Genomic DNA, 18243 nt, shown 5'->3' on the forward strand with positions numbered 1-18243 from the left:
TCTGTAGAGTCCCAGATACAGTCTGCATATAGCCTCCCCTCACTCATATAGAATGAAAGACAAATGCTTAATAATAACTCTCAGAAAAAGGAAATATACATGGAAGGTAAAAAAAGGTGGAAATATGAGTTTTCCAATAAAAATGCTACAGTTATTTTATGTAATAGGAAGTATTTATTTATCAGGAATTGGAAACATGTTCTTATAAAGGCTGAAAAAACAAATTTCATGAGTATTCAGCACAAATCCTAATTCTTTAATTTCTTTACAATTAAGACCCAGTAAATAAAAGATAATAAAATATGAGAAACCTTGGCTGAATCGAAAATTTGATAAGGATTAGAAGATGGTTTCCACTTACCTTTTACGATAATTCTCAAAGGTGAGAGGACCCCTCTTATTTCAGAGGTTTTTCCTAGTTGTTAAAGGACTATCCTATATATGGGGTCTGTGTATCCCTATCTGGAGAGTCTGGGTAGGACATATTTCTGCTGTGCAGGTCCAGAGGCCAAAGGAAGCCGAAGTACATTGCTAAATTGTTTCCATGTGCTTGGAAGAAACAGTGGGCAAACCTGAACTTATGTTGGTGAAATCCTGTAAGCAATTCTGTTTTTTCGAGACTCCATATGTTTCATTCATTTATAAATGTCTTTAGTATATTTCAAAGATTTTTGTAATGTATACCATTGAAATAGAGGAACCTTTGTAGTTTGTTGGGACACAGTAGATGTAAAATTTCAAGTTATGATTGAAAAGCCACATTTTAAAAGGGAAACAATCACATGAACGCAACCTAACCTAAGGTTCCCCACCTAACCTAACAAAAGGTTCCCTGCTTAACCTAACCTAAGGTTCCCCATCTAACCTAACATAGGAGCCGTATCCGTACCTACTTATCTACCCGGGGGCTGCGATCCCATGCAAACCTCTTTAGACTGCCATATTCTTAGCTAAATCTAAGACTAAGTCTGAACCCTGTGTTGGCTTCCCAATCGGCTTCACGCCTGGCAAGGTAACATTAAATCATATATATTTAATCGTAAAAATAGCTTTATATTATCGTATTTTGGACCGAGATGAACAACAACTTCCCTATAAAGAAAATCGATTTGACAACTAATAGGAAAGTTTACGCCTGTCCCACTCCCAACGAACTCTAGAGGGTTTTTTTTATCTGTTCTGCTAAATTCAGTTTTAAAAGTAGAGTCCAGATTATTATTATTATTTTTTTTTTATTGTCAGTATTAGTTTTATTTAATATATATTTTTTTTTTTTGGGGGGGGGGGGCGGGGGTTAGAAGTAAAGGAATTATATGATTGCCTAAAAGCAAAGTTATCCAGTTAATTCAAATTATCTAATTTATTCATTTATTTTCGTGTCATTTTCAATTAAAATTAGCATATTTCAATGAGGAATAATATTCTTTTGCAAATAAAAAGGAATTCTATGATTGAAACCTCCCCCAAAGTGTTGCAAACCTTATTGTAATTCGGGGAATAAGGCAAATATGTATTGACATTTTGTAACATTAAGGGTGGTGCTAGTAGCAGTAGTAATAGCAGTAATGATAGTTCGCAACAGCAGTAGTAGTAGTAGTAGCAGCAGTAGTAGTAGTAGTAGTAGTAGTAGTAGTAGTAGTAGTGGTAGCAATAATTGCGGTAGTAGTGGTATTTATTCATGATAATTTGAATACCATATATACTTTGATACGACTCCAGTTTAAATTATGTTGTCCGACTATAAATACTGAACTGAAAAAAAAAAAGCCGAAGAAATTTTTATGAAAAATAATATTATTGTATGAAAATGGTGCCAAAAGGATGGTAAAATATCCTGCTTAAAAAAATGGTGCTAAAATATGATGCCTAAGAGATGGTGCTTAAAATTTTGCTAAAAAACGCAGAGATATATAATATCAAATAAATCCAACGAAAGAAATAGTATTATTGAAGTGTTAAGGTGGTCTGGTTTGCATGAATTCAAAGTACTATATTGAAATGAAATCTAAGAAAATTGTTAAATAAATAAAATTCATAAATGGTAAATTGACGCCAGAAGAATGCTTGCTATTCTCTCTCTCTCTCTCTCTCTCTCTCTCTCTCTCTCTCTCTCTCTCTCTCTCTCTCTCTCTCTCTCTCCATATGTCTTTTTTTTTTTATTCAGGCAGTCAGTAGATCGGAATTGAACCAAGGAAGGAAGAGCAAAAATAGATTCTTTTTACACTTTGCTGGAGAATTGGTAATGTTACTCTTTTATGTAAATATGTTTGTGGTAGTTCTACCCCTGCTGATTACGGCCCAATTTCCATAGCTCCCATATTATCAAAAGTCTAAACAGGTGTTCCACAGGAAATTATCTGATTCCTGGTTTGTCTGCAGTGTGTCTTTTGCAAATGCCTTGCTGTGTGTGATGTTCTTTTTACTCTTTCTTGTGCTATAGCCTACAGAAATCCCTCGATTGGAAGTTTGTATGATTAAGCCTTGATTTTAGTGTTCCATTTGACCACGTTAACCATGAGGCCCTTGTTTTCAAGCTTAAGCAGAAAATAGGGGGTTGGACTTTACTTCGCATCATTAATGAGTTTCTAATTGATAGATTGTAGAGAATAGTGGCTGTAAGAATGTAATATCTGGTGTTCTTCAGGGTAGAGTTTTGGGCCCGTTAATATTCATGCTATATACCCAAGGTATGTGGTTTGGTCTAAAACGCAAGCTCTTTGCATATGCAGATGGTGCTACTATCTACAGATTTAATACTATATCTACTTAGGAAGAAATGATCTATTTATGTATACTGCAAAACTTCCGGTAAATCGAGACAATTTATATAATCATGGATGATTTCAAAAAATCTGGAAAGCTAATTAGATCGTGTAAAAGAAAAAAAAACCCTGGCAGGAGTTGGCAATGACAAGGTATTATGTTCTTTAAGGTTGCTTTCTTGATAAAAATGTCAAGAGTATAATTGCCTCTGATAAGATTTTGCTTTTCAAAGAGTAGACCCTCTTTTGTGTGTTATTTTTCTCTTATTGATTAGTCTTATAAATGAAATGTCAGATAAGACGCGACTAAACATAAACAATCATGTACAGTTGAGAGGATTAGAAATGAGTTATCCTAATTCTAAATTATTTGGGAAAAGATTAATTTACTTATCAATATTTGGACACAATCAAAATGTTATTTTATCAGTGAAGGTTCAACTAATTCTCTTTAATGTTTAGATTTGATTCTCTTACTTTGATAGGGAATGAAGAATAAGATCCGCCATTCCTATCAGAAAATTTCTGAAACTCATATTGAGTCACTATCATCATTTTTTAACCTTTGTTTACTCTGTTATGGTAGAGTTATCACCAGGACTTTCTTATCTCCATTTGGGTTTCGTTACGTTGTCTAGAGGAGAAAAGATAATGAAGATCCAATGTATTCTCTTCTTCTTCGATATAAACTTCAATTTCAACCTATTTCCGCATCCAGTCATGTGTATATCATCCTCACTAAGTTCCTGTTTGTATGACTTCACAATCTGCGGAGCGTCTAGCCCAAGCCCAACAATGTACATGGGGCTAGTGCATCTAAATCTATATCAGGTAAAATCAACAACAAATGTAGCTATTTCTAGTTCACTGCAAGACAAAGGTCTCAGACATGTCCTTGTTCATATCAGGAGTTTGGCCAGTTTTCATTACCTCACTGACAACTGCAGATTAGTCATAGTAAGAGACTTTAGTCTGATTGCTCACAGCAAATCAACCTAGTATGGGTGGTCCTGCATAGTACAGCTTTGCTGATCATGACAATACACAATCCCTTTCATCAGGATAAGGTATGCTCACTCAGAAGAGAAAAACCAAAGAGGTGACTAATTTTGTCCTACCATTATGATGGTATTGTTGTTCCTACTAAAGATGGAGGGTTATTAATTAGTAGATTAAACTATGTTGTTGCCATACACATTCATACAGAATGCCCACCTCTCATTAAATGGTACCCAGCTCCCAAAGCCTAAGGCTACATGCATGTCTATTGACGATAGCCGTCTCTTAAGGGTGAAAACTCTCTAGGTTAATTAAACTGAAATTTAATGTATGCTTTTCTGAACAAGGCTTGATTGCAAATGCTTGCTTGCTTTTACATTCAAGAAATTTTGGACTGCACATTGATGTACTTATGATAGATTACTTCTGCTTGTAATTGCTTAATAAAGACTGGGGTTTTGAGGGGTTGGTATTTTGTCAAAACAATTTCGTTTTGCCTTATCAATATATTTAAAAATAATTTAATGAATTGAATTACATTCTATGAAAATATTCTAGGCTTGACTATCTTACAAATGAAATAGTAAAAGATTTGTCCGAACATAAGATTTGGTCCTAACAAAAAGTGCTTGTAGATATGATTAGTTCAATGTCTTATTTTGCAGGTAATATTAAGTAGCAACAAACACATTGATAAAAGTCGTGACTATACATTTTTACACCCGTGGCTCGGAACCGGTCTCCTAACTTCAACAGGTAACTAAAGTGTGATGAAATGTCATCAATGATTTTGCTATAACTGTTCATTGCATTGACTGACATAAACGATATTCACAACACAATCACGCCATTCCTCGCAAAATTTAGGTTCAAAATGGCATTCCCGAAGAAAGCTCCTGACTCCAGCCTTCCACTTCAAAATCCTTGAAGACTTCATGGAGGTCTTCAACAAGCAGAGTGTCATCATGGTTAGAAAGCTGGAGAAAAAAGCCAATGGAAAAGACTTTGACATCTTTCCAGATGTCACACTTTGTGCATTGGATATCATTTGTGGTAAGTATTGTTTCTCTTGACTGGAGATTATTGTAATTGGTATCTTCCCCTTTAAAAAGGTCTGGATATGGGTGGGTTGGGGGCAAACGGGATGGAGGTAAGATAATAAGGATATGGGAGGATTCTGGTTGCTTCTTCACCATCTACTGTGTGGATATCATCCTTACGAAACCTGTTGATAGTTAATTCAAAATAATAATGTTACTGGGGTAAATTTTAGCATTAACAGCTGTTAAGGATAAAAAGAAATAGAATATTATTATGGCGACTATCAATATTATCTTTAAATAGAATATATGTTTAACTTATAGTAGAGATTTCTTTTAGTTTCAGAGCTTATATCTTTCAGAGACTGCGATGGGACGGTGCGTTAATGCCCAAGAAAATAGTGAATCTGATTATGTCAAAGCATTATACAGGTAAGATAACATAGAACTATGCCACTTATTATCATATGTCAATAAATATAACAAGAGACCATTAGAGATAAATGGCATACGTAAGTAATGACCCCTTTCATGTTGTTTCAAATAAGTCCTGTAGCCCTTTTCTTGACCACAAAGAATCTGTTACCCATTAACAGCAAGGCAAACTGATGGGCACAAAGTCAAAAGTGCCGGCTTAAGTCATGAGGAAAGGGCTGGACTGTCAATCCCATCACTCGAGATGCTTTGACGTTGTACCTTTAGGGGTTGCTCGCAAGTGGCACAATGTCCTATCAAATCACCATATATATATATATATATATATATATATATATATATATATATATATATATATATATATATATATATATATATATATTTATATATATATGATCAGAATCGAAGCCCTCTTACACTAAAGCTAGGACTATTGAGGGCCATAGAACGGCTACTGATGTTTCAACAGGTAGACCTATAGGCTCCTCCAAATACCCCATCCATAGCTCACAGGGTCAAGGAGGTTGTGAATGCTATTAAAAACTTTTTTGACATGTGAGTGGTCTTGAACTTCCAACCCATGAATCCTGAGTCAGAGATGTTAGCCACTAGGTTAGGATGAGAGGATAGGGTTATAAACAGGATGCATAACATAAACATGGTAAGGGGAATCATGAGATAGACCTAGAAAGATGGTTGGTTAGGATGATGGTGTAGTAAAAGTATGTCAGGATCCAAAGAGTGTGTGCATGCCTGTTGCATATCACAATAATGGCTGGAATTTTCCGAGATGCAGTTCTCTTTATACAAATAGCTAATTTGGGGATACTATGATGTATATGCTTATGATAATTCTCTGCAGAGTTGGTGCACTGGTTCAGCAGCGACAAACACGACCTTGGCTGCAGCCAGATATTCTCTTCAAATTACTTGGTTATGCAAAAGAGCATGACGCTTGTATGAAAGTGCTCCATGACATGTCTTACAGCTGCATCAAGGAACGAAGAGTTCAGTATCAAGAAAGGAAAATGAGAAAGAAGAAGCAAAGCACCAGCAATGAGGATGATGCATTTGTTGGTTTGTATATAATTTCAAATTACTTGGTGTGGTATATGATGTTACAATTTCATATCATGAGACACATAACAATAATGGTTTCTATTTTCCCCTTAAAAGGGCTTGTTGACCATTGATTATTCATGTATATTTAAGCTGAGAATGTTTCCGTAAGATTTGTGATCAATTATGCTGAATTGAATATAGTGACCCTTTCGTTGATCCATTTAATCAACCAATCACCTATTGATGCAGCCCTTCATTCATTGCACATCAGGCAAAAAAGAACGTCTAGCTTTCCTAGACTTATTACTTGAAGCAGCCGAGTCTGACCGTTCCATCACTGACGTCGACCTCAGAGAGGAAGTAGACACATTCATGTTTGAGGGACATGACACAACTGCTGCAGCCATTAATTGGTCCTTATACCTTTTGGGAACACATCCAGAAATTCAGGTTAGTAGAGAGTGGACATAATTCAAGGTTGAGGGACATGGCACAACTGTTGCAGCCATTAATTGGTCCTTATACATTCTGGGAACACATCCAGAGATTCGGGTTAGTAGAGGGTGGACATATACATGGCTGAGGGACATGACACAACTGTTGCAGCCATTAATTGGTCCTTATACATTCTGGGAACACATCCAGAGATTCGGGTTAGTAGAGGGTGGAGATATTCATGGTTGAAGGACATGACACAACTGATACAGAAATTGATGGTCCTTATACCTTTTGGGAACACATCCAATGATTCAGGTCAGTAGAGAGTGGACATATTTATGGTTGAGAGACATGACACACCTGCTGCAGCCATTAATTGGTCTTTATACCTTCTGGGAACACATTCAAATTCAGGTTAGTAGAGGGTTGACATATTCATGGTTGAGGGACATGACACAACTGCTGCAGCCATTAATTGGTCCTTATACCTTTTGGGAACACATCCAGAAATTCAGGTTAGTAGAGAGTGGACATAATTCAAGGTTGAGGGACATGGCACAACTGTTGCAGCTCTTAATTGGTCCTTATACATTCTGGGAACACATCCAGAGATTCAGATTAGTAGAGGGTGGACATATTCATGGTTGAGGGACATGACACAACTGCTGCAGAAATTAATGGTCCTTATACCTTCTGGGAACACATTTAGAGATTCAGATTAGTAGAGAGTGGACATATTTATGGTTGAGAGTCATAACACAACTGCTGCAGCCATTAATTGGTCCTTATACATTTGGGAACACATTTAGAGATTCAGGTTAGTAGAGAGTGGACGTATTTATGGTTGAGAGACATGACACAACTGCTGCAGCCATCAATAGGTCCTTACACCTTCTGGGAACACATTCAGAGATTCAGGTTAGTAGAGGCTGGCATATTCTTGGTTGAGGGACATGACACAACTGTTGCAGACATTAATTGGTCCTTATACCTTCTGGGAACACCTCCAGAGATTCAGGTTAGTAGAGGGTGGACATATTCTTGGTTGAGGGACATGACACAACTGTTGCAGCCATTAATTGGTCCTTATAACACCTGGGAACACCTCCAAAGATTCAGGTTAGCAGAGGGTTGACATATTCTTGGTTGAGGGACATGACACAACTGTTGCAGCCCTTAATTGATCCTTATACCTTCTGGGAACACATTCAGAGATTCAGGTTAGTAGAGGGTGGACATATACATGGCTGAGGGACATGACACAACTGTTGCAGCCATTATTTGGTCCTTATACCTTCTGGTAACACATCCAGAGATTTGGGTTAGTAAAGGGTGGACATATTCATGGTTGAGGGATATGACACAACTGCTACAGCTCTTAATTGGTCTTTATACCTTCTGGGAACTTATTCAGATTCAGGTTAGTAGAGGGTGGACATATTCATGGTTAAAAGCATGAAACAACTGCTACAGCCATTAACTGGTGGTTATACCTACCGGGAACACAGCCAATAGATCTACCACACGAAAAATCAAGAGCTATTACCTGGGCATTTCTGCTCCGACTGTAGCTCTGGTGGAGAGGGGTCTTGGATTCTTATGGTCGGTCTCTTTGCAGGCTCGTGTACACGAAGAACTCGACGAGATTTTCGGGGATGACGATCGTCCTGTTACCATGAATGACCTTCGAGAAATGAAGATGACTGAGAATTGCATCAAGGAAGCCCTGAGACTTTTCCCTTCGGTGCCCTTCATCGGCAGAGAACTGACAGAGGAGGTTGTCATTGGTAAGAGATTCCAAAATAATTTATGTATCTTGTTTTTCATTGCTATAGCTAGGAATGGTACAGAAATGATTATCATCACTGTTTGGGATTTTTGATAATGCTGATATATGTTTTACTGTTTTTACATCTCTTAATATTGCTGTTATATATAACATGATGAATCATATTAGTATTTCTGAAATATTGATTTATAGTGAATTTTCTTCTCATTATTACGAGCCACTAATCTCCATCCTCTCTATAATTGCAAATAACCTCTGCTCTTGGTTATGGTCACTAACACCCTCCTAATTTGATGTCCACTATCTTCCCTTTCCTCCCTAAAGACAGCTACCGGATCCCGAAGGGAACAACCATCATGATCGTGCCCTTCCGAATCCATCGCGATCCTGAGCAGTTCCCGAAGCCGGAGGTGTTTGATCCGGACCGATTTTTGGCAGAAAATTGCAAAGATCGCCATCCCTATGCCTACGTTCCTTTCAGTGCTGGACCTAGAAATTGCATTGGTAATTTGTACAGATTTTTATCTCTCTCTCTCTCTCTCTCTCTCTCTCTCTCTCTCTCTCTCTCTCTCTCTCTCTCTCTCTCTCTCTTTGGATGGTTTATATAGGAGCATTTGAAAATTACTCAGCTTAATGATTTAGGGTTATAATTTGGAGTGAATGAAAAACACACACACACACACGCCCGTAGCAAACGCTCATATATATACAACAACAACAACAGCAATAACAACAAATGCACATGTCCTTATTCATGACAGGTGTTTGGCCATTTCATCTCTAAGCTAGCCATTGCCGGTTGATGATGGTGGGAGACTTTAGTTAGATTGCTCACTGCACATCAACTTAGTATTTGTGGCCCTGGCTAGTACATCTTTGCTGATCATGGCGATACACCATGTTAAGGTATTCCCACGTAAGGTAAACACACACCCATGTATATATATATATATATATATATATATATATATATATATATATATATATATATATATACACACACACACACACACACACACATATATATATATATATATATATGTATATATATATAAATTATATACATCTAAAGAACCAGTAACCTAGAGAGAGTAATTGATGATACATTTAGAATAGTGACTCTCTCACAACCAAATCCTTTCTCTTCTTACAACGTACCTTTCTCACGACATAATTCTGTATTTTGTCCCCAGGTCAGAAATTTGCTTTGATAGAGGAGAAGGTCCTGCTAAGCAGCATCTTAAGAAAGTTCAAGGTTGGCAGTGACGTCCGCAGAGAAGATCTGAAGATCTTGGGAGAGCTTATTCTCAGACCCGAAGATGGCAACATTGTCCAACTTACACCAAGGAAGACAGGATATTAAGTTTAAATTTTTTTAGTGTCATGGAGAATAAATAAAGTTAAATTTGTATGATATCCTTAAGTAGTACGAGAAAGATATTAAAAGAAATCCCAAAATATTAAATGAGGAAGATTGATTGAATCAAATTGGAAATAGTTGCTAATTATCTTGATGAATACATGAGACTAAGATCATTACTATTTTCTCAACCTTCAATAAAAAAAAAAAACAAGAAAACTATTTTCTATTTGGTGGGAGTTGTAGTTTATTTCGATATAGATATCCATGAACTGATAGGGAGAATTTTTATGTTTTGAGATATACAGAGGCAGATGTAAACACATAATAAATAAATAAATAAATAAATAAATAAATAAATAAATATGTATGTATATATATATATATATATATATATATATATATATATATATATATATATATATATATATATATATATATATACATATATATTTATATATATAGGTGTCCCTAGAGTATTTGGCACCAGGCGCAGTTATTCCAGACTAATAATCCTTTGCAACCCCTCCCCACACCAGCCTTGAATAACTTGAGAATTTTGATAATGAATATATAGCTTTTTTTTTTTAGGTTGATATCTTGTAATATTTAAACAATAATAGTTACATTTACATTTCATTCTTAACCACTTGTAATACCTGGATATTGTAGGCAAGATGAAACCATAATTGTAACTAAAACAAATTTTGTTTTGCAACAGAGAAGATATCAGTGTAAAAGAAATCATCTTTAGATGAAGCTAGATATTCTTCTGATTTACTAAATACAAATTTAACATTCTCATTTTACATGCTTTAGCAGCACCAACTCAGTTAAATCCTCAAAATTCATATTCTTTACACATTCATTTCCTATTTGAATTATAGCGAGACTGTTCAATCTCGCTTGACTCATAGTTGATCGAAGAGAATTCTTTATTAGCTTTAGCTTAGAGAAACTTCTTTCACATGATGCTACTGATAAATAAATTGTTAAAAATTCTCATGCACAGAGATATATTTGGCAAGGATTCTCCAAAGTCCTATTTAACAATGAACTTGAGAAACTGTAAGATCGTCCAAGTGTTTACTTCTTCAGTCGTTGTTTTGGCGCCTCCGGGTGTCTTCTGAGTCACATAATTTTGCACTTGTACCTCCTCTTCTGGAATTTCATTAAAAGGCTTAACTAACGTTGTTCTTTATTTACAGCGTCAATAACCTTCTATGTAAGGATGTCAGAGAACTTCAAATCAAATTCTTTATTTACAGAGAGCAAGGTGTGGGGCTAAATGGCTGCATATGTTGACAGCACATTATCCATGGCCTCTAATCGAACATTCAGGTCTTGACTAAATTGATCTGTACATTCGAACATTCATCTCCTCTTTTCCTCTTGCAATGTCAGTCCACTATCCCTGGCAAGATCTCCCGACATTCTTTTCTTTATTCTTCTTCGTCTTTCCATGGATATCTCTATTTCTTTACATAGATACTACCGCTAGCATTATTGGGTCCTTTGACTTCTCAGACAGTATTATATTGGATCCCTCTCTCTGGTTATGTTTTCTTTCCCCTTTGCCTACTCATACACCGAATAGTCCGGCCTATTCTTTCCACATTCTCCTCTGTCCTCATACATCTGAAGCACAGATTACCAAACAATTCTTATTCACTTAAAGGTTTAACTACTGCTCTTTAATTTTTCGGCGGCTACTTTCCTCTTGCTAAGGGTAGAAGAGACTCTTTAGCTATGGTAAGCAGCTCTTCTAAGAGAAGGACACTCCAAAATTAAACCATTGTTCTCTAGACTTGGGTACTGCCATAGCCTCTGTACCATGGTATTCAACTGTCTTGGATTAGAGTTCTCTTGCTTGAGGGTACACTCAGGCACACTACCCTATCTTATTTCTGTTCCTCTTATTTTTTTTTTATTTTTTTATAGTTTATATATGAAAGATCCAATCTAATGTTGTTACTGTTCTTGAATCATTTTATTTTAGATGTTCATTACTTCTCTTGTAATTTATTCTTTTTCCTGCTTCCTTTCCTCACTGAGCTATTTTCCCTGTTGGAGCCCTTGGGCTTATAGCAACCTCCTTTTCCAACTAGGGGTGTAGCTTAGCTAGTAATAACAACAACAACAACAACAACAACAACAACAATAATAATAATAATAATAATAATAATAATAATAATAGTTGTCTTGCACATATAACTGCTTGCTCTACAGTTTCATTGCATTGAGTTCTAAGGAACAATTTCAAACCATTGATCTTTACACATTTCTCCAGGCTTATTCCGTTTGTTTGCAAATATTTTTGTGAGAGATTCACTTCTTCAATATATCACACCAGAATGAGAGAAATGACAAAAATGAAAAATTCCGCGCTGCTTATAGTAAACTTCTAGCTGATCTTGTATCCACATTTTCTTTTTTGTCTGTCCTGGTTTCCTGGTTCCTGGTTCCTTATTGCTCACTCCGCAAAATAAGTTTTCGGGCACTCTATCTCTTTATAGATAGATGCCAAGCTTCTAAGCTTATTTTTATTATTGTTATTAAGCTTATATTACCTGTGCCATAAATAAATTAATACAGTAATGAGATTCTCAATCTTTACTTTTATTCCATTCTACCTTGAAATTAGATAGGATAACACCTTGCTTTCATCAGTTTTGGCAACCTATTGTGGTCAGTTTGGATTTCTTAAATTCTTCTTTCATACGCATTGCCCTACCTATAAATGCAGCCAGATCCCTGCTAGGATTTTTCAGCGTACCTAAACTTATGTCTACCTTCATTAGCTGTCCTAATTTTGGACATAAAAATAAATGTTCAGTAGTATCTTCTTCATCTTTGTCAATGTCTCCAAGGCCGTAATCAGCTTTACAAATTGTTTCTTGGGTGGTTTTACAACGGCTCTATCGAGTCTGAGGAAGATTTTTACCTGTCAGGTCTCTTTACTGACCCAAAGAACGTGACACATGTTGAAACAATTCCAAAAGAGTTCACTCCACAGAGGCTTTGAATTTAGTTCTTGGATTATTATTATTATTATTATTATTATTATTATTATTATTATTATTATTATTATTATTATTATTATTATTGTAATTAATGATAATAATAATAATAATAATAATAATATTAATAATAATTTACATTATATTATTAGCTTTTTTTTCAAACTATTAATAATAAACCTCAAAAACCCGATATATTGATATAAAGAGAACAAGGAACTATGAATAAAGCAAATTCGTGATATATTAACGATAAAGAAAATGGCAAAATTACCACTAAGCCTATGACACTCACGAGCCAGATACACTAATCCCAGAAGTCAAATGTGAATATATAAGAAAAAAAGGCAAAGAAATAAGCAGAGTATACCTTAAGGAGACACGTTTTTACAATATGCGAATGATATAAAGAAAACGGACGATTTCTGCTTCTGCAAATCACTGATAATAATAATAATAATAATAATAATAATAATAATAATAATAATAATAATAATGATGATGATGATGATGATGATGATGATAATAATGATTGGAAATATCAAACTGAGAAATAGGACATAATCTTTGAGCCTTGATGACAGCTCAAATCAAGCTGTCACCCAGGGGTACCAACCCCTTCACCCCAAATTAGTATGCACTGTATACACAGACACACACACACACACACACACCCCCACATATATATATATATATATATATATATATATATATATATATACTTTATATATACATGTATTATACATATACACAGTATATATATATATATATATATATATATATATATATATATATATATATATATATATATATATTGTGGAGAATTTTTTATGTTATGTTCTGAGTGGGAACTTAGTCCGGGAAAGTCTCCTTATAACAGTTACATAAAGTTCAACAGGGGAGGATATGAGCACTTACTCTCGGGGCACAAACGCCCTGCTAATACTTTACTGTCACAATTCACTAACCATCACTCTTAAATACAAAAGGGAAATTTACTGTCCAGAGGCCGGAGAACTCCACACGGAGAATTAGCAATAATTTATGGCCTACTCTAGCTTTGTCAGGTCTATAGTCATCTCATTCTCAGGCTCTGTTCCGGCTCCGTCCCAGCTACCCCAATGAGAAGCTGGACAGGTATTTTACGTTAATGTAATTAGACAAAATCCAAAATGGGAGCAGTGATGTAAAGTAGTTTAAAAGTTTAAAGATAAGGATCTTTACCTTTGAAGCAAATATATTAATGCAAAGTTCCTCGCTGTTACCACCTATAGACTTACTTAGGTTTTACTCTTTAAATATTCCCAGTTTAAACATTAAATAAATGAGGGAGCAAAAAATACTAAAGAGGTTTAATTAACCTAATATTGATTTATTCACAAATTTACATTAAAAGAAAACGGTCATCTTAACAACACAAAAAATGGTATCAAAAGAAATGCAATTCAAATAATGAAAATGATGGGTTAGACACGTGGTCTGCAACAATCAAAAATCAAAATGGGGTCTGGCACGTGGCCCACGTGACCCAGAGACTATGCTAGTCTCAAACCAGAAATGATAACGGAAAAATATTTACACACAATCCCACCGCACACAGTCCGAATAGTGTAAAAGCCAGGTTCCCTATAAAGTTAAAATTAGTCTAAGCTAAATAATGGGGGAATAACTATGGCCATTGATGTAGTACCTGCACTCCTTTGAAGATTAGTCCTATGCCCGTGATAGCTGTTGACCTAGTCGCACTTTGCACTTTGCACTCTTGACTGGCTCACCCCAAGAATCCTCGTTTGTGGTAATTAAGGTTCCCAGGTTCCACTCCTTCACTGTCTTCAGCCGGCAGCCACAGGACTCCTTGGTGAGTCACGTTTTGGAAGAGGGGGATGGGGGTGAGCCAGAGGTGCACGGATTAACTGCCCGGGCCGGTCAGTCGGTCACGACAGCTTCTAGTTGAATGGGCTTGACACTAAGGTCGAGGAGATCACCTGGCTTCACCTTGCCAAACAAGTGACGGTCATGATGCACATGGTACTTCATTGGGGGTGCCATATCGGGACTTCAGGACAGGGCAATATATTGTTGCAAGGAGTGAAGAGGAGGCAGGATTTTGTACTAAATACTTTAGAGAAATCTTGCTGCTCTAAGGGAGTTTATATATACAACAATCCTACCTATTCTGGCTTGCTAAAAATTAATAGTTTAAATGATCAATTAGCAATGGGCTGGTGCGATGGGCATACATCTTAAAATTAACAAACCTTAATTGGTATTGAGAAATATAAGATGCATTAATTTAACAGTATTGGAATTTACATCAAAAATGCAGTTTAGGAATTTAATCTCGACCCACGTAGTTTAAGGAAAGAACCAACATACGCCGGGGTTACCACTAAGGCCCTCTGTTGTGCGTATCTATGCTGTGACGTCACGAGCATGGCGTGCACCACTGTCAACAAGTTTAAGTTTAGATTAGTCCTCCCTATGTTTCGTTAAAGAAAATTGAATGTAGAAGAGAACATTTAAGGGGTAACTATAGTATTAGTAGAAGAGAGCTAAAAATACGATTGAAAGAAGAGTAAAGAAAATTCTTCACATATATATATATATATATATATATATTGTAACATTATTGCTATATATTTCTAAATTATTTAAGTTTTATAGATGTATAAGGTTAAATATACTGTACACTTATTGTTTACTTTCTTTAATAGTTTGTCTTTTCACTGGTGGTTATGTTAGTGTTTATAATGGACTAACGGCTGTTTTACATTTTCAAGTGGTGTGGATTACGTGGCTGCGCTCCTGCGTGAACGGAGTTTTGGAGGGGCTTTTTTTGAGGATGGTTCCTCATTGTGTTTCTGAGCCTCCAACCTTGTGGGGCACGACATTTGCGATTGGATCCATATTATTCCTCGCCTTTGCAGAGTTACGTTGTGAAGCTGTTTAGCTTTTCTTGGATATCCTCGCTCTGCAACAAGGACTTTTATTCCACATATTGTGTACTGCCCTTGGTTCAGTAAAAGCCAAGGGGACCTCTCTGCCCCAAGGTAAAAATTTTTATCTTTATATTTGTGTGCCGGGCCCACGACCTGTAATCCTGGGCGGTCTTCATTATTGGAGCATTAAGAAAAAAAAGACTTTTAACACCATTGTCTTGGATCCTTGTTTCCTGCCACCCGGAATAAGCCTCTGGCCGGGGAGTTTATTGTCCTCTTTGAGGAGACCCCTAGAAGTGTTTGAGGGATTTGTTAGGGATATTTAGTTTGTATTTGTTAGGATGTTCTTACTTTTCGTTGGCCTTCTCCTTTCTGGACCCTCTCTCCTTTTAGTATGTTTGTGTTGATGACCTTTCTTTAATTGTGTAATTGTTTTCTTTTGCAGGGAGTTTAAGAGTGAGTGTGTATCATTTATTATTGTATTATTGTGGTTCAGGTGTTATTTCTGTCTAGATATTATGTATTAAAATTAAGGAGATTTTTGTGGTATTTTCTTTGTCCCCTTGAATTGACTTTGCACTCGTATTGATGTTTGGATACTAATCCACCTTTAGTGGACTTAGTACGTTATGATGGTGAATACTATTTGATAAGTGTAGTGTTTTGTGTGGTGGTCAAAGCCAGCCATCACAAGTGGCGACCTTGCCAGGATATTTCGTTCCTGAGTATTCACCAGTGTTTGTGCAAAGTTAATTCTTGGGGTAATTTTTCAGGCAGTGTATTTTCACCTCCTCGGTGTTGTTTTGTGTAAATTTAGTATTTTGTTTGAATAAGTAATCATGGTTGTTAACGTACTAGAACTCCTTAGAGGAGAGGGATGGCAAGAGAGGTTGGCAGAGTTAAATAGGGAAGACTTGGAAATTGTAGCAGAACATTTTGAATTGGAATATGATGTGTCCATAAGAAAGGGTGTATTGCTATTGCACATTTATGATTATGTTAAAACTGTAAAGACAGGTGGGGAACAAGAGGTGAAACCGGATGAAGTAGTGTCTATAGAAATTTTGGATAAGCAGATTGTCCTGAGACAAATGGAATTTGAAATGGAAAAGTTTAAGGCAGGGGAAAGAGAAAAAGAGAGGCAGCATGAGATTGCCATGAGAAACCCAGGTTCTTTTTCCCCCGCCCATTCCCCAAATAGGTTAGTAACTCCTGCTATTAATTTATCGCAGGCTCTCAAATTTGTACCTAGATTTGAAGAAAATAATGTAGCAGAGTTTTTTGTGTCATTTGAGAGGATTGCAGCAAGGTTGGAGTGGCCCCAAGAGTATTGGACCACTCTTATACAAAGTAAACTGGTTGGAAGAGCTCAGAGGGTATATGTAACGCTGGAGGAGGATCTATCAGCAGATTATGAGTGTGAAGGCTATTGTCTTGAAGGCCTATGAGTTAGTCCCTGAAGCTTATAGGCAACGCTTCCGGAACTTAGAAAAATGTAGGGAACAAACTTTTGTTGAATTTGCCAGGGGGAAGGAACAGTATGCTAGCGATTGGTTCAAGTCCAAGGAGGTGGGAGATTTTGAGAAATTGAAGGAGTTAATGTTGGTGGAGGAGTTTAAGAGGTGTGTCCCGGATAAGCTGAAGGTCCACCTCGAAGAGTTAAAACTCGAGACCGTTCAGGAGGTAGCCATCGCTAGTGACGAATATTGCTTGTCTCATAAGAGTGAGTTAGGGGGAGTAACGACAAAGGTGAATTCTGGTTGGGTTAAGATGGGTAGGAATAATAATGCTAATCCTAATAATAATGCTAAGGTGTTTAGTAGAAATAATCAGGGAAGTAATAATAATCAGGGTAATGCTAATAATAATTTTTCTCCTAACCGAGGCAATAGGCCAAATATATACAATCCAGAGAAATTGAAAACATTGACGTGCTTCTTTTGCAATAAGAAGGGGCACGTAAAGAGTATGTGTTATACGTTTAGAAAATCTCAAAATGCTAATGTTCGGCCAGTGATGGGCGTGGAAGAGAGAGAGAGAGAACCTACCCCAACAACATCCGCTGATCAATGACTACCTGGTTGTTTTGACAGATATTTGTCCTTCGGTAGTGTCTCCTTCGCCAATTCGTCCGAGAAAAGACGAGTGCGTATTTTGCGTGATACCGGTGCAGCTAAGGGAGGCATTACCTTGTAATTTTGTACCCAAAAGTGGGGAATTTGTGTTATTGGCTGGTTTTCCTGATTCCGTAAAATTTTAATTTAATCTGCCCTTCCTTTGCAGGGGATTTGAAATTTGCCATAGTTGATAAATTCCCGGTTAAGGAGGTTGATGTTGTGTTAGGGAATGATGTGGCTATGAAGAATAATAATTGTCCGATATTGATAAACCCTGATAGT

The 18243-nt window shown here is 36.4% G+C and overlaps 1 protein-coding gene across 3 annotated transcripts in view; it reads left to right on the top strand.

Annotated features, from left to right (window-relative positions):
• LOC137622383 (cytochrome P450 4C1-like) overlaps window positions 1–10204 on the top strand; it is a 30428-nt gene extending 20224 nt beyond the window's left edge. For 2 of the 3 annotated variants that reach the window (XM_068352991.1, XM_068352993.1), the window contains 8 exons: window positions 4427–4517; window positions 4629–4814; window positions 5164–5233; window positions 6099–6313; window positions 6570–6748; window positions 8355–8523; window positions 8850–9029; window positions 9719–10204. In XM_068352991.1, coding sequence (XP_068209092.1) covers window positions 4427–4517; window positions 4629–4814; window positions 5164–5233; window positions 6099–6313; window positions 6570–6748; window positions 8355–8523; window positions 8850–9029; window positions 9719–9888 — 1260 coding nt within the window. In that variant the 3' untranslated portion in view covers window positions 9889–10204. The remainder of the gene's footprint in view (window positions 1–4426; window positions 4518–4628; window positions 4815–5163; window positions 5234–6098; window positions 6314–6569; window positions 6749–8354; window positions 8524–8849; window positions 9030–9718) is intronic. The other variant, XM_068352992.1, reaches the window with a different exon arrangement.
• Window positions 10205–18243: the final 8039 nt, after the last annotated feature.

This window comes from Palaemon carinicauda, chromosome 29 (assembly GCF_036898095.1).
Source record: "Palaemon carinicauda isolate YSFRI2023 chromosome 29, ASM3689809v2, whole genome shotgun sequence".
NCBI lineage: Eukaryota > Metazoa > Arthropoda > Malacostraca > Decapoda > Palaemonidae > Palaemon > Palaemon carinicauda.